The following is a 24550-nucleotide window of genomic DNA, read 5'->3' on the forward strand; positions in this document are numbered from 1 at the left end:
TTACAATTGTAAGTGGAACGTAATAAATGCTACAACACATTAAAACCAGTATGTTCATATTGAAAAGCACTGTAAATATTTGCACTTGATAATGATGACAAAGTTATCGAAATGCATTGTGCTCTGCATGAAAAATCTTAACTGGTGCAGCATTTTATTATTTAAATCATGAATGACACAGTTGCAGTCTTCCAAAAAACACCAGTTGTCATTAATGGAATAAAATTATCTGCACAATTACTCTGCGATTCACACTTAAGCTCTTACCAGAGGTTTGTATAACCACTTTCAGACTTCCTCCAGTGTTCCATCTTGAACAGCATGTGGGGAAAATTAAAACCTAAATCTTTTCATGCAAGATATGATTTCTGTTATTTTTGACACACTGATATCATCTCCCTTTATAGGTGGGCTCAAGAAAATGTTTGCTTTCGGAAGAGAAAGTTGAAAGATTTCGGTGCAACAAAAAATGCCATTGTTTTGATAACTGCCCCCTCAACTCGCTCATTGTATCTGTGACACTCTGTCCCATATTTCACTATAATGCCAAACGAGCTGCCCTTGTAAGGAGGCCACAGTGCGCAGTAGTGCACCAAAAGAGGACACACACACGCTTGGTGTTAAGTGGTCTGCATTTGTTGCATCATACAAAACGTTCTGCCAACAAAACAGTCTCTGGTTTCCCTTCCCCACAATATTTTTTATGTGATTATTCTAATTATAAGTTATTCTTAATTATAATCTGTAGGGATTTAATTGACTCAACAGCCTTTAGATTTGTTCTTTGTTGTGTAACTGATATTAACAAAATATTTTTATATTGATTGATTGTTCCTTCGGTTCTTGGTAGAATATTTTATACATTGTGAATGAAAACACACATGACACTGGCATAATACTCTACAGTATTAACTATTGATTTCACGAACCGGTTTTCGGCTGTTGTCTTATCGTCAGATACAAAGGTAAATATGTGAAGCAGTAAATTTTTTGTAGGATCAAAGATATTTTAAATTGGTGCAGATAGACTATCTCCACTTCCAAAGGTGAAAATTTACAACGTTAGCTTTAGGAATAAATGGAGAGGAATTATTTCAGTGAGAATGCAATGTAAGATGATTTTACTTAGATAAAATATGTTCTATATTAACTAATGAAATGTATTATGTCACATCCATAAAGGAAGGAAGGTGAACTGCCTCGGAATTATGGAAATTCATAAACATATTTTGTACACCGCCTGGGGGGCGGCCTGTGGGTAAGGAACAGGAACAGGAGAAGGTGCTAATCTCTCGGTACTGCAGATACAGTTAAGGCACCTTTACTAGCGACTAACACTTGCAAACATATTACATAACTTGCAAGGTGGTGTGAAGTTGAAGCGAAGTGTCCTGGCTGGCTGCACCTGATGAAATGGGCTGAAGCAGTCGCGGAGCTCGTAGACCTCGACAGCACCGGCTAGAGGGTGCTGTAGTCAGTGTCTTTCATAGTGCCAACTTAGCAGAGTGGACCTATGTTGTGGCATCGTAGCTATCGATACCACACACATGTCCGTCTGCCTAAGATAAGTACTAAATGACTAGACACAGTTCCTGTACACGCCACTCCTAACTACAAATAGAGTCCGCACAGATAATGTGGTCAGGAGATGTTCTGTCGGCTGGGCACACGTGAGCAGAATGGTAGTGGTGGGGTTTACTGGCAAGTGCTGTAGGGGAAATGTTGAGTGCTGGAGGGGAAGTGCCATTCTAAAGTCAAGCATGTGTCCCCCTTCCCCCCTTTCTTTTTGGTGCAAATATTACACTTTGCCGTCCGCATGTCTCGTACAAATTTATTCACTTGGTGCACAAGTACTAACAAAAACAAAATACTTGTTGACATATGTAAGTTATTGCTACCTGAACAAAACACTAACAGAATGCAAACGATACTGAAGTGCCGTCGCCAGCCACTGTGCTGACTACACCACTGTGGTGTCGCCGGCCACTGAGTGATACTATGCACACGACACGACACCACTGGTGTCTCCGGCCGTCGACCGCTGTTTCGCTCACGACGCCACTGAGGTGCCGTCAGGCGGCAGTGTGTTGAGTGGGGCCCCTCCGTGCCCACACTTGCGTGGTGATCATTCAGAAAGATCTGCCACCACTGTTTCGGTTAGTATCTAAAAAGAATTCTGCTGCAAATTGCCTGGCTTGTTAACAGCGTTTATAACTTTCAGAAAAGCATCATGAGTGACAAATTTTGTTGCCTTGTTAAAATTTGCTTCTTTTACCAGAGACAGTGGAGTTTACACGGTGTCACCTCACTAACTTGTTGTGCAGACCAAACTATGAGAGAATTCTGAAATTGTGGTTTATTAGGAGAGGTACTGAGGAAATTTGGCAAATTGGATACATATGTTCATACATTTGTGGTTGTTTTAGATTAAAAAAGTGGTTTGTTTATAAAGTTGGAGTGCAAGTTACTTACGGTGTTTCTTTACATATTTTCCAAACCACTTCTTCCCTCCTCGTTGGCACCAATTGACATAGAAAGAAATCATTTCACATATGCACTAGGCAATTTTTGCCATTCTGCTGTTTTTCAAAACAACCAACGCATGTATGACATATACTAAAAACTGACAATGACAGACGTAGTTATACGGGAGACACCACAGTACCCTCATTCTCAAAAGCAGGTAGCACTTATACATGCTCCACAAAATAACAACACTACCATTAGATACAGACAGTTACAAAAAAAAGAAGTGAATACCATAATACAAATAGCCACAAGCAATGGACACAAAGGAAACTTAGTAACAAAGCTGAACAGTAAAATCAAGAAACAGAAAAGAACGAACACCCAGCTATCATCAACAAAAGGACAGAGTATGCTACATAACGACATACAACCACAAATACACACACAGAATATCCAGCATTGTCAAAAAACAAGGCATAAAAATATCCCACCAAACCAACAATTCAATTAAGAAATACTCCCCAAAAACATTAGGAAAAACTGATCTGTATTTGAAATTGGGAGTATACCAACAGAAATGCAATACTTGTTGTGGAAAGTACATAGGTCAAATCAGGAGGACATTTGATACCAGACACAAATAACATGTAAGATATGAAAGTAAAGGACATCATTCAACTTCAGCGGAACACTTACACTAACCGGGAGACACACAAATGTGGAAATCAAAAGGATTTTTTTAAAAAAGAGAGAGAGAGAGAGAGAGAGAGAGAGAGAGAGAGAGAGAGAGAGAGAGAAGGAAGGAAGAAACCTCCCCACCTTACAAGAAAACTACACATTCAGAAAACCATAACAGAAAAGAAACAACAGACTAACCTGACAAACCACCCACTCTTTAAACATATTGACCACTTAATTTAACGTTAAATATAAACATATAACCACAGACTCTATTTACCACTACCATCTCCTCCCACATTCTGTCCTATAATTACCATCCAGCTCCCCCCCCCCCCCCCCCCCCCCCTGCTCTCCTCCCCAAAACCCCTCCATATGTGTGACTCACATTCATCATCCTTCACCACTCACACTCCAGTCCCCATAGTTTCATGAAGTTATGATAGGTGATGGCCCTGTATGTAGTCTTCAAAGTGGCATCTATAACAGAGGTGCATTCCAAGCAGAGAGCTGCCATGGAGTTTCTTTTGGCATTTAGGTGATGGCCCTGTACGCAGCCTTCAAAATGGCTTCTATAACAGAGATGCATTCCAAGCAGAGAGCTACCATTGAGTTTCTTTTGGCAGAAAACCAGAGTATCACAGCTACTCATAGGCACTTGCAGAATATCTACAGAGACTGGACAGTGAACATTGGGTGCTGCACCTGTCATCATCGCAACAAAGTCATGAAAACCTGTCCATTGTCCCATGTGCTGCGAGGCCACACACAGCTGTGACTGTGCAGTGTTGGAACGTGGGGGCACACTCATTGAGATGATTGATTGATCACAATCGGACACCTTGCTGCTCAACGGAACGTCTCTGTTGCTAATGCTGATACGCTCGTCAACAAGTTGGGGTACTCAAAGGTCTGTGGCTACTAGGTTCCTTGCTGCCGGACAGAAGACCATAAAGAGCAATGAAGTACCATTTGTGCGGAATTGCTTGTGACTTACAGGGCTGATCGGGACAATTGTTTGTCGAATGTCGTCACACATGGGTTTCATCATTTTGAATCAGAAGCAAAACGGCATCCATTGAGTGGCGCCACACCACCTCTCTTCCAAAGAAAAATTTCAAAGCCGCTTCCTCAGCTGGTAAAATCGTGACGACAGTTTTCGAGCCTCTGAAGGGGCTATTCTGTACGGTGTTCTCTCTTGGTGCAACGATCAACTTGAAAGTGTATTGTTACCCCCAGGAAATTGAAGAAACAATTTCATTGTGTTTGTTGCCTTAAAAATGCAAACAGACTTCTCATTCTCCATGACAACACAAGACCTCACACATGTCTGCATACCCAGAAGGACTGATCTTCCTTATCCACCCTACAGCCCAGATTTGCATGTTCCGACTTCAATCTGTTTGGCCCATTGAAGGATGCACCCTACAGGAAGCAGTATATGGATGATGGGGAGGTTATTGATGTAGCAAGACATTGGCACAGATGTCAACCAGTAGAGTGGTACCATGTGGGCATACAGGCTCTCCCAGAAAGGCAGTGTAAGACCGTTGAATTGGAAGGACATTATGTTGAAAAGTAGGTGTTTGTAGCCAAAAGAGTGGCGAATAAAATGGTGTACAGGAATCCTGAATAAAACTAACCTGCTTTGAGAAAAAGTGTGTTTCATTGCTTATTGAACACTCTGCTTATCTCCGGAACAGTATTGCACGATATGTCTCCAAGGAAGCAGAGCTGCTGGTTTATGTGCTTGCTGACCACACGGTGTCTCAGCTATGTGGTGGATGGTTGCGTTAACTCCTTCCATTATATTTGTTTATGTTGTATTTGGAATTGAGCTAATGCTTCATACAAGAAAGCCTGAGAGCAACAAATACACACATTGATATGACAGCATACATGTCTACTGTTTCACCTGAATGGTTACGTTGTTCAAGTTTTCCTCAGTCTTTATGTTTAATTTCAAACCGTGTCAAAATAAACTAAAATGTGATACAGATGTGTGAAAAGTTTGTATTATTAAATTTAAAAAATCTGCACTTCAGTAATACTGTTCAATCCATAGAAATAAGACTTACTTATTGATATTGCACATTTTTTACAGAATTTTAATTTATTGTGAATACTCTCATTTTCTAAATGTAAACTGGACCAGGGACTGAACAAATAAGAGACTTCTGCCACTCACTCACTGTTAAGACACTCCAAATATTTTGTTCTTGACAGCGCTCAGATATCTTTGAAGCTCGGAAACATACCTTTTAGATGTTTTTTTTAAAGAGTTGTGTCATATCACCTTAGGAAATTGATATTCCAGCATTGTCTCTAGTGTTAAAAGTTTGAAGAAAATCAGAGAGCCTATTTGCCATATCTCCTACAGAGACTTTGTTTTAGCGATCAGTTTCCATAAACGATTAACGGAAAATCTCATATAAAGATGTGAAACAAGTACTAACAAAGAGATAGAGGGGCTGGCCAGTACTTACCTCAGCTCAGTACAGCCGATAGATAACACGAAACAGAACAGAAAATTTACATTCCTAGCTTTCGGAACTTTGTTTCTTCATCAGAGAGGAGAGAGGGAAAAAAAGGGGAAGAAGGGAAAGTGGATTTAGTTACTCACAACCCAGGTTATGAAGCAACAGGGAAAGGTAAACAGGGAGGGTAGCAAGGATGGAGAAATGGTTGTCAGAGGGAAGCCAAAGATATTCTACTGTTAAGTTCTGTGCCAGCTTCAAACCAAAGAGGATGCATACAGAAGTAAAGAGGTATATAGTATAAAGATAAACACAACTATGCAGGATGAAAAGATACATGAATGGCTAAAGAGGAGAGGGAAAAAGAAGAAGACTGAAGAGTAAATGGGAGTGAGGTTGGTTAACGTAGGTTCAGTCCAGGGGGATGGCGGGATGAAAGGCTGTGTTGGAGTGCAAGTTCCCATCTCTGCAGTTCCGAGGGACTGGTGTTGGGTGGGAGAAGCCAAATGGCACGTACATTGTAGCAGGTTCCTCGGTCCATAGAATTATGCTGGACAGCATGCTCTGCTACTGGGTATTGGACATCTCCTAGGCGGACAGTTTGTCTGTGCCCGTTCATGCACTCAGCCAGTTTAGTTGTCGTCATACCGATGTAAAAGGCTGTGCAGTGCAGGCATGTCAGCTGATAAATGACATGTGTTGTTTCACATGTGGCCCTGCCTTGAATTGTGTATGTTTTACCAGTAGTGGGGCTGGAGCAGGTGGTTGTGGGGGGGGATGCATGGGGCAGGTTTTGCAGCGGGGTCGGTTACAGGAGTAGGAACCGCTGGGTAGAGAAGGTGGTCTGGGAACATTGTAGGGTTTGACAAGGATGTTATGGAGGTTAGGGGAGCGACAAAAGGCAACTCTGGGTGGTGTGGGGAGAATATTGTCAAGGGATGATCTCATTTCAGGGCTTGACTTGAGAAAGTCATATCCCTGGAGGAGTAATTGGTTGATGTATTCGAGGCCAGGATAATATTGGGTGAGAAAGGGGATGCTTCTGTGTGGTCTGGGGGTTTGTTAGTTTCCATAAACGTAAAGTTTGACAGATTTAGGAAACAAAAAGGTTGTGGCAGGAGGGGGGAGAATTCCTACAATTCCTCACTGCACAGTCTGTCTGTCGACAGGAGTACACCAAACGCCTGTGCACAATGCTGAGGAAGCTGAAGGGCTCGATAGACGGCCTCGCGGGCCAGAGTGCGTTGATCGGTGAAGCCCTGTCGTACAGCTGCGAGGCCGAGAACAGTGAGCAGAATGAAGAAAATGTCGTCCCCGAACAGCCGCAGATCCAGGGTGAGTCGCTGCCGTGCTAAGTGTTGCTGTGTGCTGCGAGGTCTGCCCCCACACTCTTTATATGAAGGTTATGAAGGTACCATTTTCGTTTTTACGAATGGCGGCTACTGAGGTGTGGCTTTACTGTTGTCCTAGAATTTGTCATTCATTATTGTTAAAACAACGACAGTTCAGAAATTTAATAAACTCTTAGGCAGAACTGCCGCAACCACTTAACCTCAAAAGAGGAAATGTATAATACTGCTGATACAAATGCGTCAAAGTAAAAGTGAGACACTTTCACTTGTATACATGTTTATTGGCAGTTTTACACATTTTGCCTGTCGTGAGGAAGTACCGACCTCTAATTCCATCTCATAATTCATTAGTTTTCTCGTCATAATTTTCGTGAGTATTTAAAGAAATGCTGTTGAAGTTTTTTTTTATGATTTGTGTGACTTTGTATAAAGGTATACCTTGACAACAGTGCCTCTGTTCGCTTAGTCCAGGGCTTCACAACATACGTGCTCGCGGAGCAAGCTGTGAGCAGCAAGGCGCGAGCACGCTACCCCCACTACCGGACCAGAGCGGAAAGTGGGGAGAGTCATGTGGGGCACACAACAGCTTCCGCCAGTCAATGCAAATCCGCGGCCACCTGCAGGGATATCACTCACGAATTATTACTGTGACAAATGAAACAAATAAAGGAGAATGTACACGTGCCACATACACATAATTTTATTAGCTTAGTGTATGCCTCTACATTCGTATTAATTTGTGAACTGTTACACAATAAAAAGTGTCACTGAAGTGTGGGATTCTCGTTTATCTTGTACTTTTTGTCCTTTACAATTGCGTTTATGTTCGGAGTAATTGTTCTTGTGCATTGTAGAAGCAGCGTGCAGTTTAAATTTCGATCAGACAATGCGTTTCTCAGGTGCGTCTTGTTACATTTCATTGAACAGTTGTTCACAAACATACGTGGAACCGAACATTGATATTATTGTAGCCGCCAGTTTGTGCAAACGAGGAAATCTATCCTGAGGGAAGTGTCTGTAGAATTACAAAATGTTTTTCTTGTTCTGAAATTTGTCTCTATTCTCTGACATACTGCAGGACAATAATTTCTAGTGAGGACGAATCTTTTCAATATTCGCTGAATATGGAGAGGCGAACAGATCAAAATCTCTGTCTAGTGCTGTCAGATCTTGAAAGTGTTGATCAAATTCTTCCTTAAAGGCAACTAAACTATGTGAATGACGTTCACAGTCTTTGTGAACATCTTTCATGGATGATAATTTAAGAAAATGAGCTAGATTTCCTGTTTCCAGCTAACTCACACAAAGTGACAATTTCATTTTAAAAGCTCGTATTTGATCTATGAAATGAGTAATTAGCAGATCTTTACCTTGTAGTGAAATGTTCAAAGCATTCAGATGGCTAGTTAAATCTGCTAAGAATGGGAGATCACATTTCCATGAAGGCTCTTTCAATTCAGGAACACACATGTTATTTATTTCCATGAACACATTTATCTCATCTAATAGGCAAAAAAATCAATTTAATAATTCGCCACGACTAAGCCAGCGGACCTCGCTGTAATAAGGCAGGCTACCATACTGGCTTTCTACACCCTCAAGAAAGCTTTTAAATTGCCTGTGTTGTAGTCCATGCTGCCTTATATAATTGGTTGTACGAACAACAACCACCATCACATTTTTGAGAGTGATACTCTTTGCACATAAGTTTTCCTGGTGGATCACACAGTGAACGCCCCTTATTTCATTCAGCACGGTCAGTTTTTGCATTTTCTCCTTCAACAGGGCAACAAAACCTTATTTTTTCCATGCGTTTGGCATGGTCAGTTTTTTCATTTTCTCCTTCAACAGCGCAACGAAACCTGATATTTTCTGTCATCACTGGCGCACCGTTTGTAGACACTGAAACTAACGAATTCCATGACAATCCTATATTTTCAACACTTTCTTCGACAGTACTTAATATATCACCTCCGGTTGCAGTGTTCTTCATGGCTACTACATCGAGGAGCTCTTCCCTCACCTGAAGATCTCTATTAACACCTCTAATAAATATGGCAAGCTGCGCTGTTCCAGTGGTAACAACACTTTCGTCCAGAGCTAGAGAATACGCCATAAAATCTTTACAGATATTTGCAAGCTGGCTCTGGACATCCTCTGCCATGTCCTGTATGCGACGCATAATGGTCATGTTAGATAATGGCACAGTCCGAAACTGTTCAACTTGAGATGGACACATATGTTCCGCTGCAACTACCAAACATTCTTTTATTAAATCGCCATCAGTGAAGGGGCGCAGGGATTTTCCTAAAAGCAAAGCAATTTTGTAACTCACTCTGAGAGCTGCCTCAGTTGATTTTTCTTCTTCGTCCAGATCTTCTTCGGATAGCTTCCTTTTAAGTTTAATAACTTCCTGTGCACGATCTGGTCCATCACATTTTCCACTTCCGTAGTCTTTCGTGTAGTACGACATATAATGTTGCTGCAAATTAAATTTCCTGAAAGAATTCAGCGTTTTGTGACATACTAAACATTTTGCAACACCATCTTTTTCTGTGAACAGATACAATTCCTCCCAATGGGAGTTGAACTGCGAAAGCATGGTTAGTTACACAATGGCGACTTGACATGATTCTTAACCAGCGCAATGACTGTTAGAGCTGATCGTAGTGCTTTAAACGTCACACAGTCAGCACGAATTCAATAGGCACGCTGCGGCCCTATTTAAACGTGCGCGCGCATTTCCCCTCCCTCCCTGCTCTATGACCTTGCACCTGCTCGCGAGCACGTGCCTGAGCAGACGCGAGTATTCGCGCTCAAAACCGGCAAGTTGTCAAGCCCTGGCGTAGTCCAACTTTCAGTGATCAGTCCCCTACAGAAAAGACTTTCTGTAACAGTTTTGCTGAAATTTTTAACACTTGTGATTCTGTCGATGACAAACTTTGTGGGCATTGGCCATAATTCTTTATCATTCCAAATAAAAAATAGTGGTACTATGCTCAACATGATCAAAGAAGACCAGTGGGTGACTTACCATGAGGGGCAGGTGACAGCTGCAGTACAGTTAATTTTGTGTGAATGTTTAGCTGTGAGATGGCTCTCTTCTTGACACAGTCCACACAGTTTTACCAAAGATCAAAACTGGGCTCATATCAGTTAGTGTAATCTGTCTTATAAGATTACGATAGGAGATGAAATTTCAATTTATTTGCATGAGCAGGAAACGGAGTACATGTCGCTAGCATTGCATTAGAGAATCAAAGAACAGTTAAAGGTGAATGTTATTCACAAAATCCTGAAAAATAATCTAAAATGTCACATCGTTCGTCAGTGTAACATTGCGACCTGTCACAAAATGTGCCAAACGACTGACTGACTGACTGAGGGAGAAAAATACTGAATTCTGCATCTGTACTCTACAAGCCCTCTTTCATTGTGTTGTCTCATTGTCTGTATTCACCTGATTCTTGCCTATTTGCTGATAACTTCTTTTTGTTCTCTTTATGTTAACAACAAATTCATGTACAGTGATTGTCACCACCTGAATAAGTTGCTGAATCCTTCCAGGCTGTTTTTTTAAGGTACCATCTGAGTGTAAGGAATGTGTAGATAATTGATTTGAATGCATGTAAAAGTGTTTAAATTTTAAGAGGAGATATTTTGAGAAACTGAAAAAAATTTGCATCCAAAATACTTTAAGGGCAGATGCAGTACCATGTCTCTGATTCTGAAATGATATCTGGCTGTAATTCAGGCATTGTGCATTCGAATGGTGCATTAACAGTATTGGAAGCATTATTGATGAGCTTTTTGACAAAGCCATTGTTCAAAACTAGCTTCCCCCCCCCCCCCCTCCCCCCCCTACAGTTTCAGTCTCCTGGCTCTGGGATTAGTGTTAGAGGCTGTGCAGGGTAAAGGGAGTGAGTTAACAGTGACAAACTGGAAGTTTGAGTTGGTCCAACAAAGCGTCCCATCCCTTATTGCCGAAACCGTCTGCCCTCCTCCCCTTTCATTTGTTACTATAGATGTTCCACAAAGGGAAAAGATAACTATTTGACTGTGACTGTACCACCCGTTGCATGCTTAGGGAGGCCTCCCCTTTCGAGTCTTACCAAAAAAAGTGTAACAAAAACTTTTTTATTGTTCTGGTGTTTCTGAAAGTGCTTAACTTTAAAGTTTATACACTTGCTCATGGAATAATACCAGTTACGGAAATAATATTTCCACTGTTGACACTGGTACCTCAAGAGCGTTGTTTTGGAAGAATTTAACAACTTCTCAGGGTGAAGAAAATGGCTATCTACTCATTTTTAGTTATATCAGACATTGTCAGAAATACAAAAATGATCAAATTTAGATTTCTTAAAATTTAAGTTAAAAAAGATATTTATAATAGTCTAAATCACATACATTGTCAACACGATGCCTAATTTGCTTACTCAACAGAAACTAATCATCAAATTTTAATCTTCTGCAGTGTACGCAAACCCGACAATTTTTTTTAAAAATATAAAAGACTTTAAGATACACATTTTTGATATGTTGTTGTTGTTGTGGTCTTCAGTCCTGAGACTGGTTTGATGCAGCTCTCCATGCTACTCTATCCTGTGCAAGCTTCTTCATCTCCCAGTATCTACTGCAACCTACATCCTTCTGAATCTGTTTAGTGTATTCATCTCTTGGTCTCCCTCTACGATTTTTACCCTCCACACTGCCCTCCAATGCTAAATTTGTGATCCCTTGATGCCTCAAAACATGTCCTACCAACCGATCCCTTCTTCTAGTCAAGTTGTGCCACAAACTTCTCTTCTCCCCAATCCTATTCAATACCTCCTCATTAGTTACGTGATCTACCCACCTTATCTTCAGCATTCTTCTGTAGCACCACATTTCGAAAGCTTCTATTCTCTTCTTGTCCAAACTAGTTATCGTCCATGTTTCACTTCCATACATGGCTACACTCCATACAAATACTTTCAGAAACGACTTCCTGACACTTAAATCTATACTCGATGTTAACAAATTTCTCTTCTTCAGAAACGCTTTCCTTGCCATTGCCAGTCTACATTTTATATCCTCTCTACTTCGACCATCATCGGTTATTTTACTCCCTAAATAGCAAAACTCCTTTACTACTTTAAGTGTCTCATTTCCTAATCTAATTCCCTCAGCATCACCCGACTTAATTTGACTACATTCCATTATCCTCGTTTTGCTTTTGTTGATGTTCATCTTATATCCTCCTTTCAAGACACTGTCCATTCCGTTCAACTGCTCTTCCAAGTCCTTTGCTGTCTCTGACAGAATTACAATGTCATCGGCGAACCTCAAAGTTTTTACTTCTTCTCCATGAATTTTAATACCTACTCCAAATTTTTCTTTTGTTTCCTTTATTGCTTGCTCAATATACAGATTGAATAACATCGGGGAGAGGCTACAACCCTGTCTTACTCCTTTCCCAACCACTGCTTCCCTTTCATGCCCCTCGACTCTTATAACTGCCATCTGGTTTCTGTACAAACTGTAAATAGCCTTTCGCTCCCTGTATTTTACCCCTGCCACCTTCAGAATTTGAAAGAGAGTATTCCAGTTAACATTGTCAAAAGCTTTCTCTAAGTCTACAAATGCTAGAAACGTAGGTTTGCCTTTTCTTAATCTTTCTTCTAAGATAAGTCGTAAGGTCAGTATTGCCTCACGTGTTCCAACATTTCTACGGAATCCAAACTGATCTTCCCCAAGGTCGGCTTCTACCAGTTTTTTCATTCGTCTGTAAAGAATTCGCGTTAGTATTTTGCAGCTGTGACTTATTAAACTGATAGTTCGGTAATTTTCACATCTGTCAACACCTGCTTTCTTTGGGATTGGAATTATTATATTCTTCTTGAAGTCTGAGGGTATTTCGCCTGTCTCATACATCGTGCTCACCAGATGGTAGAGTTTTGTCATGACTGGCTCTCCCGAGGCCATCAGTAGTTCAAATGGAATGTTGTCTACTCCCGGGGCCTTGTTTCGACTCAGGTCTTTCAGTGCTCTGTCAAACTCTTCACGCAGTATCTTATCTCCCATTTCGTCATCATCTACATCCTCTTCCATTTCCATAATATTGTCCTCAAGTACATCGCCCTTGTATAAACCCTCTATATACTCCTTCCACCTTTCTGCCTTCCCTTCTTTGCTTAGAACTGGGTTGCCAACTGAGCTCTTGATATTCATACAAGTGGTTCTCTTCTCTCCAAAGGTCTCTTTAATTTTCCTGTAGGCAGTATCTATCCTACCCCTAGTGAGACAAGCCTCTACATCCTTACATTTGTCCTCTAGCCATCCCTGCTTAGCCATTTTGCACTTCCTGTCGATATCATTTTTGAGACATCTGTATTCCTTTTTGCCTGCTTCATTTACTGCATTTTTGTATTTTCTCCTTTCATCAATTAAATTCAATATTTCTTCTGTTACCCAAGGATTTCTATTAGCCCTCGTTTTTTTACCTACTTGATCCTCTGCTGCCTTCACTACTTCATCCCTCAGAGCTACCCATTCTTCTTCTACTGTATTTCTTTCCCCCATTCCTGTCAATTGTTCCCTTATGCTCTCCCTGAAACTCTCTACAACCTCTGGTTCTTTCAGTTTATCCAGGTCCCATCTCCTTAAATTCCCACCTTTTTGCAGTTTCTTCAGTTTTAATCTACAGGTCATAACCAATAGATTGTGGTCAGAGTCCACATCTGCCCCTGGAAATGTCTTACAATTTAAAACCTGGTTCCTAAATCTCTGTCTTACCATTATATAATCTATCTGATACCTACTAGTATCTCCAGGATTCTTCCAGGTATACAACCTTCTTTTATGATTCTTGAACCAAGTGTTGGCTATGATTAAGTTATGCTCTGTGCAAAATTCTACAAGGCGGCTTCCTCTTTCATTCCTTCCCCCCAATCCATATTCACCTACTATGTTTCCTTCTCTCCCTTTTCCTACTGACGAATTCCAGTCACCCATGACTATTAAATTTTCGTCTCCTTTCACTACCTGAATAATTTCTTTTATCTCGTCATACATTTCATCTATTTCTTCATCATCTGCAGAGGTAGTTGGCATATAAACTTGTACTACTGTAGTAGGCATGGGCTTTGTGTCTATCTTGGCCACAATAATGCGTTCACTATGCTGTTTGTAGTAGCTAACCCGCACTCCTATTTTTTTATTCATTATTAAACCTACTCCTGCATTACCCCTATTTGATTTTGTATTTATAACCCTGTAATCACCTGACCAAAAGTCTTGTTTCTCCTGCCACCGAACTTCACTAATTCCCACTATATCTAACTTTAACCTATCCATTTCCCTTTTTAAATTTTCTAACCTACCTGCCCGATTAAGGGATCTGACATTCCACGCTCCGATCCGTAGAACGCCAGTTTTCTTTCTCCTGATAACGACGTCCTCCTGAGTAGTCCCCGCCCGGAGATCCGAATGGGGGACTATTTTACCTCCGGAATATTTTACCCAAGAGGACGCCATCATCATTTAATCATACAGTAGAGCTGCATGTCCTCGGGAAAAATTACGGCTGTAGTTTCCCCTTGCTTTCAGCCGTTCGCAGTACCAGCACAGCAAGGCCGTTTTGGTTATTGTTACAAGGCCAGATCAGTCAATCATCCAGACTGTTGCCCCTGCAACTACTGAAAAGGCTGCTGCCCCTCTTCAGGAACCACACGTTTGTCTGGCCTCTCAACAGATACCCCTCCGTTGTGGTTGCACCTACGGTACGGCCATCTTGTATCGCTGAGGCACGCAAGCCTCCCCACCAGCGGCAAGGTCCATGGTTCATGGGGGGGATTTTTGATATACGGGAACAAAAAAAGAGTCATTTTGTAATAAATAAGGGACACATGACATTAGATGTTTCTTTCCATCAAATAATCAACTGTTTTTGTGACAGCTGTCGTTGCAGTGGTGAAGAATGTTAACTTTTTAGTATTTTCTCCAGATTTTGCGATTGACTTTCTTCAAAAAAATTATTGTCTCTCTTCAGCATTAACAGTTCAACACTCGAAAGCAATGGTCTAAATGTATGGAGTGTAGCCGAAGAAACAGAAGTCAATTTCTCAGAAGTGCTTTGTGAATGAACCACTAGTCATCTCGGTACACCCAGGCAGTTGATTGCTGCCCAGTTTACAGCTCATAGAAACATGTCAGAGTTTACGGTCTGTTACATGTATTTTACATTTCCTTGCTCAATTTTTTTGAGTATTTTCTTCCAGAAACTGACATGAGCTTATTTCTGAGCTACAGCCACATTGTGGGGAATCCAGTGCTGATGGATCTTTTTCACAGCTAAATGTTTATGGAAAACTGAATCTGGAGCAGTCTTAAATATGAAGGTGGCTGCATCTCACAGGAAGTCACATGCCATTATTATTATTATTGTTATTGTTATTGTTATTGTTATTATTATTATTATTATTATTATTATTATTATTTTGAAACGACAATTGAAGCTGGTGAACTTTTATGCAATTGGTTGCTGACCAGAGTAAAATTCTGCATAGCAATTGTAAATAGTCCTTTCTGAATGTAAACAAAGCTATTAGACACATGCCTTTGAGTTAGGTCTTTACTTTGGAAAGGGGGGGGGGGGAGGTGGGGGAAGGGAAATCCTATGAAAAACCTCCTGTGAAATTTCCATTTTTCACAATACACCATTTTCAAATATTTACTGTAAACGAAATAATTCTGAAAATCCTGAGCTGCCATTGCATTAACAGCAACAAATGACAAATTTTAGAATAGTACTGTCACATGTCAGTAGTGCCATATAGTGCAAATAATTTGAAGAATGGGAATGTAAAAGGTTTCAACTGCTGAATCTCACATTTATCAGCAGAATCAAATGAGCAATGCATATCTTTTTGTACGTAACTATATGTATACAAAGAAATTGAGAAGATATTCTAATACCACAGAATAACAATGCCCACCTCAGAACTGCAAAGATAGTGAGACAAATGAGAAAATAAGTAATTTATTAAGAACGTCGTAGGTGCTGTACCAGGAAACTGACTGGCTCTAAGTGCCAATAAGAAAGTTTTTGTTTAAAATTCCATTAATACAGGGGCAGAAAGTTTCATTTGTGATAACACAGAGAAAGAAATAGCAATATTTTAACTAATAGAACTGTAGTCAACAAATCCCATTTCACATTTCTTTTAATTTTTTTAGACAAGAATAATATAATTCAATTCAAGGAAAATATCCCCTAGTCTTGACTTCTGCTTCTTACACTACTCCATTCTTGGAGTCACAGGTACTGTAGAACACCATGTGCTGTTGAGGAAGAAAAGGCAACATAAAGGTCTTTTATCAAGCTGTTTGAAATGGGTGAGTATGAGACACTTTGATCATACTGCACTTGCAGATATTTCACACCTGCATCGAGAACAGTCTTTCAGCAGCATATTTAAAATAAAATTGTTGTAAGCATTGGAATTGCGTGGAATGGGTTCACAACTTTTGCTGATGCAACAATATTGTGTAAATATTGCACAGCAAATGCTTTCTTACTTTTCTTCATTTTTCTATAATTCCAAAATCTTTACCACAGATGAAAAAGCTGTGCGTTCTCACCAAGAAATTGTGTGTTATCTCTTCAAACCATCCCAGGCTAAATGGAGGAGACCTTGATACATAGCACTTAGAATTCCATTGGGAAGCACTGTTGGGCTCCATCCAGTAACAAACATTTGAAACATTTTCCCCAAGCCTAGAGACGTGCAACAGTGTACTGAGAACACAACACTGAAAATGCATTTTGTGAAAAAATTACACTTAAAATGTGTTCCACTTCCACTCTTCATTTGTAACAACCTTATAGCTGACACTTGTTTGTCCGCTGCCCCCTGGTAAGTGTTCTGTTACTTTAGCTGATGGTATATCAGTACTTTCTTTGGAAACATAGTTACTATCTATTATATAGTGGAATACATTATAGGTGGATTTTGTGGGATGCTCCTACAAATTAGACCTGGTAATGACTTTTCAGTTTTAGGCTACACAGAAGCATTTCATTGCAAATTCATGGTTTACTGTGACAGTTGTCTGTTTTTGACTGTGAAAACTATGTACTCAAAGTAATTTATTGTTTGAGATTTTTAAAGGAGGAGAAGTACACAAGTAGTCTGAAGGTTTTCTCAGAACTAGCATTTGTTTTACAGTTTTTACTTAACAGCAAAATGTATGTATGTATGTACATGTATTTCTCTCCATTCTTATGTTTCAGCAAAGAAACAAATGCAGACAGCTTCTGTTCTGCCCATGGTTCGTGGGTTTCCCATAAGGCGCATAATTGTGCCACTGCAGAGGTTAAATATCAATTCCCACAGGCACCGGCCAAACAGAATTCATGGTACGTACTGGTATCAAGTGTTTCTAAGGAATTCTGAGTTGCATTAGTACCGTTTATAATTTATAATCTGTGGTGTCGAGCATTACAAATCAGACTTCTGCTTACTAACTCACTCTGTCCTTCGCATGATGGAAAAATTGATTAACCTACAATGATGTAACCAGCATTGTTGGTCACAAATTATGTGATGGTTTCCTGGAAGGAAGTAGGCATGTTAAAATTGTGAAAGTTATAGGTAGTTTTGTGGAATGGCCTGATATATTTTGTGGTGCAAAATGACATTTTGTCTTACAAAACCCTGTTCCATTTTTCATTTTTAACAAGAGTGTTTATTCAGCTTCAGGATCACAATGCAAATTTTTGGACGATTACCAGTTCTGGTATTTTTAGTAGCTTTGTCTTCATATTCACTGGGACAGATCAAATAACACTATAATATTGTTCAAAGAGATATTAGGATTGCAAGTGGTCGTTGTAAACTTCACTCCACGATATTTCAGCTGGACACGTGGCAGTCATCTTCAGGTGAGCTATTGAAGACTAATGACGTTATCTGCTCCACCTTACATAGTCCGCTGATAGTGTTGCTGTGCATGCGTCAGAGTGACGGTGACAGGAGAAGTGCACTGCCCGGCAGCAGTGCTCTCGGTGGTGGAACTGCAAGGATCAGCTGTACTTGGTGTTGCTGCTAGCTGCAGTCAGTGGAGTATTCTGGCATCTTCATCTGGAGCAAATCTCGGAGATGATGGGACTCCATGCATTATCCAGCTGGTAGCCGCTGTCACAGTTAATTAGATTTTCCGCAATGTATATTTCAATGAATTTTTTTATAATGGAGCCCCAAAAAGATTGTTGCTGTGACCAAAATTGATGTTTTGCCATACTTCATTGAATATCTATTGGAGGTACAATGTTCTGGAACTGCAGACTCGCTGGGTTGCAGAAGCAAGTGCAATGTTTATGTTCCGTGCAACGTTCTTTCACTGTGTGTGGTGTTTCTCCTATATAGGCTGTACCACACTGGCAAGTTATTTTATAAATTCTTGCCTTCCACAATAACAAATTATCCTTCACTCATCCCAGCAGGTCTGAAATCTTAGATACTGGGCGGAAATTCACTTTCACCTGAAAATAACTAAGCTTCTTGCTGTTTTGAAGGAAATGTTTCCAACGATGGTAAGAAAAGCTAGGGACTTAGCTGGCACATTTTCCTCTTTATCCAGTTCTGGGTTCTTGGTTTTAGCCGAGAATGCCCATCAGCAACTCAACATCTCCGCTATATGATGAGTAGCAACCTGTCCTTATAATATTGCCATTATGCTGTCCTGGAGTTTCCATTTTTTGAGTATATAGTTATAAAACTGAGCCAGTGATAGAACAATGTTACCTTTCAGAAACTTCATATTGGCTGAAGACCTGTCGTTACTGATGATAGTATTAAAATGGCATGATTTTCCTGGTCCTAGTTTGTGTAAAGCATTGTTCATTTGCGTCTCCTAAAATTGTGCACATGTAAGAAGGCAGGTGGTGCTATGGTGCGCAGTAGAAAAGAGCAGTGTGCTTCTCCAGTCGACAGCATCATTCTACTGCAGCTGTCTGTGGCACATGCTTCGGGGTAGTATTTAGTGTCAGTTTACATCTCAGGTTAGGCACGTTGAGGGTATTTAGCAATTGCAGTGTTTATTACGGACAGCATAAATCAAACATGTAAAGTATTATGTTAGCGAGTGACAGCAATAGTCCAGAGCATGTAAGTTTTTCTAGTCAGTCAGAAGCAAAAACAGCGGTGCGATGCAGCGCTTACCCGGCACTGTCGGTTACTGGAGTATGCTGCAGCTGGAGTGCATGGCCCGAGGCAGATGAAGATGTGAGCACACTGGCGATATCACAGAGTATTCTCTCGTCTCTGTCTCCACACAGTACGCGTCACGTTCCATCTTTCTGGCTTGCACGTCACTCCGATTAGTTTCACCGTATTTGGAGAAATGGGCTGTGTTCCACATATCCTGTGTCTGCACTGCTGACCTTAAAATTGCAGTATATTTTTCTTGTTGCTAGCTTTTGTGTAATCAGTACTTTCTAAATATTGACATACCCCAGAAAATTATTCCATAAAACATTATTAAAAGGAATTAAGCAAAATATGTCAAGAAGTTGAATTATTTGTTTCTGGGACTACCAATTATACAAAGAGCAAAATAGCTTAACTTAATTGAGCAGCACAGTAATATGCTTCTTCCAGTTTGTTTTCATCATGATGTATATCAAACGATGAATAGCATTCCAACCTGAAACTTCCTGGCAGATTAAAACTGTGTGCTGGATCGAGACCAGAACTTGGGAACTTTGCCTTTTGTGGGCTACCTGAAGAAGACTCACGATCCATCCACAGGAGCTCTCCTGAAGACGTTGCAGAAATAGCAATACTGGAAGAAAGGATATTGAAGAGACATGGCTTAGCCACAGCCTGGGGGATGTTTCCAGCATTCTACTCTGTTTACGGACTCTTGTTCATGTGCTACGTCAATTGTTGATATGATTTGTTATATAAAACTGAGTATAGCGAGTTTTCTTAAAATTTGGAGAGAGTCCATTTTAAGAGAATTGCGTAATAATTCTTTGAAAAACATCATTAACAATCTCTTGTATTGCATTCTCTCTAATGGGGTTTATTATAACACTAGTGTTGAGCACAGAAAGTACCAATTCTGCTTGGTGAATGTTAAATGGAAGGTCATTCACGTATGTAAGGGAAAGGAGTGGGCCTAGATTTGAATCTCGTGGGACTCCCTTGATGTTGCCCCCCCCCCTTCCCCCCATTAACTAAAATTTTCTTTCATTTCAGTATTGTTCGGACTACTCGGCACAACATTTTGCATTCAGTTTGTTAAATACGATTGGAAACCAGTTGCACGTAAAGCCATGTATTCCATTTGTCAGGTGCCGTCTGCACGGTGTTGCATCTTTAATATCTGGGAGTGTATTGTAGCGGTGCTCACTAGTCTGCGCAGTTCATTCTGTGATGTCGATTCGTGTTGGCGCTTCTGGTTTTAGGGCACAGGAGAGAGCCGTGGTGGCGCGAGACAGAGCCGGAGACGCCGGAGCCGCTGCAGGAGACGCACCCCCACCCCCACCGGCCGGGCCACGGCCAGCGGGTGCCAGTGCGGCGGCTGCAGAGGGTGGAGCGGCGCCCACACCGTGCCGTCGTCCGGCCGCGGTCCCGGCCCGGTGCGCGCAGGCGGCAGGAGGCTGCCGTCGTGGTAATGCTCTGTGTGCAAAGTCGCTTTATGGCCTGCTTCGATGCCTCTGTGGATGACGATAACTGGTCGCTAAACTTTGATTTGTCGAGTGTGACACGTTTCGTAAGCCGAGCTGCATGGTGGGATTCTAAATGTATCACTCAGATTGCAGTGACATTTGTTGGATTAATAAAATGGAAGGCTGTTTTCTCAAAAATCGGCATAGCAAGACTGAGTATGCTAAAATGTGTGTCAATTCTTGTGAAAAAACTGATAACGACTATGTTAATAATCCTTTTCTTAAGAAGAAGTTGGAATGTTGCCAGTTTCGGACAGATTGATATTAAAGTTTAAAATGACACAAGGCTTACATTGTGTGTGTGAAGTAGGCTATTTTTATTGTGGTGAAAGTACCTCGGAACGGTGGTGTCCTGGAAAATGTTGTCATTTTATACCACACTTGACTGCTTTTGAAGTAATTCATATCTTGGTACATGCAAGCTGTGTAGAATAAGACACACAGTTAAATATTTCAGCTGCTCACAAGCAGAAGAAGTATATTGTAGGTGGATAGATAAAAAAATCTGTTCACCAGGAGGTGGCAGGAGAACACACTTGGTAAATATAATTGCAATTGATTGAAATTCCTGTGGAATCCAAAGACTTCAATGTTTCTAGGTGGATTGGTGACAACCACAATGGCAGTTCACCCACAGTAATGGCTGGTGTGGGCAGAGGGTGGGGGGACACATGCAAGAAACTGTTTGTTCAACACTGTAAATAGGTTTAATTCTTTTTTCTTATCTGACATAAGATTGGAATAAATAAGCTACCTGGCATGCTAGATAATCAGGTGGTTTAACCAAAAGGAAATGTTGATGGGGTTGAGAGGGAAGGGCAGTGGCTTCAGGTATTATGTACTGTTGGAAGTTTTCAAAGCTCCAATGTAGATGTACTGTTTTCCATGAGTTATGTTATCTGATATGTGTGAAGTGTTTCTCCCACTGTAGCCGGCTGCTGCTCTCACAGTTCATACTACCCGACGCACAAGATCTGCTCAGATGCTGCAGAAAAGCATCGTACATTAAGCATACTTCGGCTGCTAGTTCTCACTTGCGTCTACTAATTCACATATTGCAATCTTCACCTGCGTCAGTCCTGTACTTCGACATTATCTGCCTGTCGTCCCTTAGATCATTGTCTCGGCCTTTTCATCTCTCCTAGAATCTGGCAGAAACTTCCTCGGCTCACCTGCCTTTCATTCGTCAGCTGCGTGCCCCACACACACCTCTGCTGCATTTTCGTTACAGCTGCAATTACGAGGTGTATTTGAAAGTATTGAACCTTCAGTAGGCACAAACAGTTTTTCTATTTGGAGATACAGGATTGTAATGCCATTCATAGCAGTTTTGGTAATGCACACACTATTCCCACTACTTCTACCACTCTTGGAAAACACTTTCCGAGAATGTCTTTTGGAACCGTGATAGGCTGGGCTGTTGCACTCCACGTGATGTCTTCTGTTGACTCAAATTGCATTTGGTGGGGTGAGGGGGGCATCTTCATCTGGGGAAATAGGCGAAAGTCTCATGGAGTCATTTCAGGGGAGTAGGGAACCCAACATACAACAGGAATGTTGTGTTGGTGAAAAAAGTTTGAACTGAATGAGTAGAACAGGGCGCTATGTTGTCATGATTGTGCTGCCAAGTAGTTTCTGGAGGTCAGGTAGTTCGTACCCCACAGGGTGATGAGGGCTTACCCGTATCTTGTTCACAAGTTATTGTAATACGATACAAAGGCCTTCCAGGAGTGGGTTGCCATTTTGGTTCGGTGTGGGTCTGCCTGAAAGTGGATTGCCATCTGCCTGTTTGCAGCAGTCTTCGAAGAGCTGGTACCACTGCTTTACCTATGAGTCACCTGTGACACTGTCCCCAAAAGCCTATTAAATCTTGTAAAAGGGTTCTATTTGGGTGTCTCAGAGCTTTTGGTAAATTTTGATGCCATATCACTGCTCAATTTTTCCTTCATTTTACAACTTGCTGGAATCTGGCTCACTATGGACCTTGCTTGCAGGTTTACTACCAGCAACTGATGCTTCAAGACGGTGGGAAAAAATTCATTGCTGCACACAAATGTCATCCAACCACATCTCCACTGAAGAAAGTCTCCTGTGGTTCACCAGTTTGCATAGGAAAGCTGTATAATAAAACAAAAAGACAAAATTACAGTCACTATTTTATGATGTGGAGGTTTTAATGTGCACTAGGTTTTCCATAACTTGTCTCTAAAGTTAATTTTGCTAAGTTGAATATGCTGTCAGTCATATTGTTCTAGGAAAGTTATATATTTTTGAAAACAGGAAAGTTAAGTCTGCTAAATTGTAACAGTAAAATTTTGACAGGGTTACGTTTTTTAGGTTTGTGTCTTGCAGAAAATGATAAATTTCAGTAAGTCTAACTTTTGAATGAAATAGATTTTGGAAAAAGTAAGATGTTTCTTGCAAAGCAGAGAATGAAGGTTTTCAACTAAGCTGTTTTGGTCTTGAAACAAACAGTTATCAGTGGGGTCAAATTTTGAAGAGCACAAGAGTTTTGTTAATCGTAAATTTTGAATATTTCTTTAAAGAAGTTTTTTCTACTAGAAGTATTGTCATCAGCACTCTGTAAAGACCGTGTGGTTAAGAAGTCAGCAATTTTAGGTGCTCACAGTACATGCATTGCAGGGAAAAAACCATATAAGAAGTGGAATCGTGGCAAGTGTAACTGTTCTAGTTAGCTATGCCTCTAGTTGGTAACAGTCTCGTCTTGTCTCTTCCTCTCGATCTCTTCGACAGTGCGCAGATGGTGGGAATCTCGCATGACCGGTATTTGTGATGTTTGTCGGCAGGAGCGGGCTGGTGCTCAGAACCGGAGGGGCGGTTCCTCTCACCAGATGCTGCAGGCAGGTGAGTGGAGGCTCGATTCTTATTGCCTTTAGTTACATACACGCTCCAGGAATCTAGAAAGTAATGGTAAAAGTGGGTTCTCGGTGTGATTTCTATATACTGGGAAAAATATTGTTGTTTCTGCATGTTTTCTGATGTCATGTACCAACCTCCCAGTTGGTCATTGCCTTTCCCTTTTCTTATGTGGTGGAATCCAGCAAAGAACTTCCTCGGTGCATGTTCCATTCATTCACTGGGGTGCATTTCCTGCCAACCTCCCACCTACAAAAAAATGGCAAACTGGTCCTGCAATTTCACCATTAATTTGTAATATTTTCTTTTTGGTGTTTTTGTGATATCTTATTTTAGTTCTATCATAATTGATTTTCAGTACCATTTTCAAGCTGGCTCTGTTAAGTTGAACTACATTTTGTTTTAGTTTATCTGCATTAGAGCCAAACAGCCCATTAGAGGCTAACGTAAATTTCATTACGTGTTGTTCTTCCACCATCCACCCCCACCTTCCCCTCCATAGGTTTTAAGGCTTTAAAACTCCGTCTAGGATTTCTGAAAATAGTTTTGATGATAGAGTAACATATACTTTTTAGTATATGAGACTTAGAGAATAGTTGGCAAGTTTTTTGTTGTTTCCTTAACTTAATTTAAATATACGGTTCGTTGCAGTTGTTTTGCTGCAGCGGCTGTCCTTAACACAGCACCAGCAGCAGCAACAGCAGAGAAGGGAGCAGGAATCTCAGCCCTCGCAAGCAGACGGCGTACGCACACCAGTCGTAATGCTGAGAGACATCTCGACAACTGTGCAGGTATGTGTTCGTGAGTCAAAATTAGCACACTTCTCAGGTCTCACCTACTTATTAAACCGATCTGTGTTCGAACTGCGCAAGAAGTATCCGTATTATTATGCAGCCTAATGCACTGAGGATGTGTCTTAATGATACACACAGGTGCAAGAATTTCCCCTCTCTTTACAAATTATCTCCTTTTCTTCC

General features: G+C 40.9%; 1 protein-coding gene across 2 annotated transcripts in view; it reads left to right on the forward strand.

Annotated features, from left to right (window-relative positions):
• The window catches only part of LOC126106343 (uncharacterized), a 106570-nt gene that overhangs the window by 14384 nt on the left and 67636 nt on the right, over window positions 1-24550 (forward strand). For both annotated transcript variants that reach the window (XM_049912594.1, XM_049912593.1), the window contains exons 4-8: window positions 6794-6959; window positions 17253-17378; window positions 20433-20638; window positions 23504-23561; window positions 24225-24364. In XM_049912594.1, coding sequence (XP_049768551.1) covers window positions 6794-6959; window positions 17253-17378; window positions 20433-20638; window positions 23504-23561; window positions 24225-24364 — 696 coding nt within the window. The remainder of the gene's footprint in view (window positions 1-6793; window positions 6960-17252; window positions 17379-20432; window positions 20639-23503; window positions 23562-24224; window positions 24365-24550) is intronic.

This window comes from Schistocerca cancellata, chromosome 10 (genome assembly GCF_023864275.1).
Source record: "Schistocerca cancellata isolate TAMUIC-IGC-003103 chromosome 10, iqSchCanc2.1, whole genome shotgun sequence".
NCBI classification, from domain to species: Eukaryota; Metazoa; Arthropoda; class Insecta; order Orthoptera; family Acrididae; genus Schistocerca; species Schistocerca cancellata.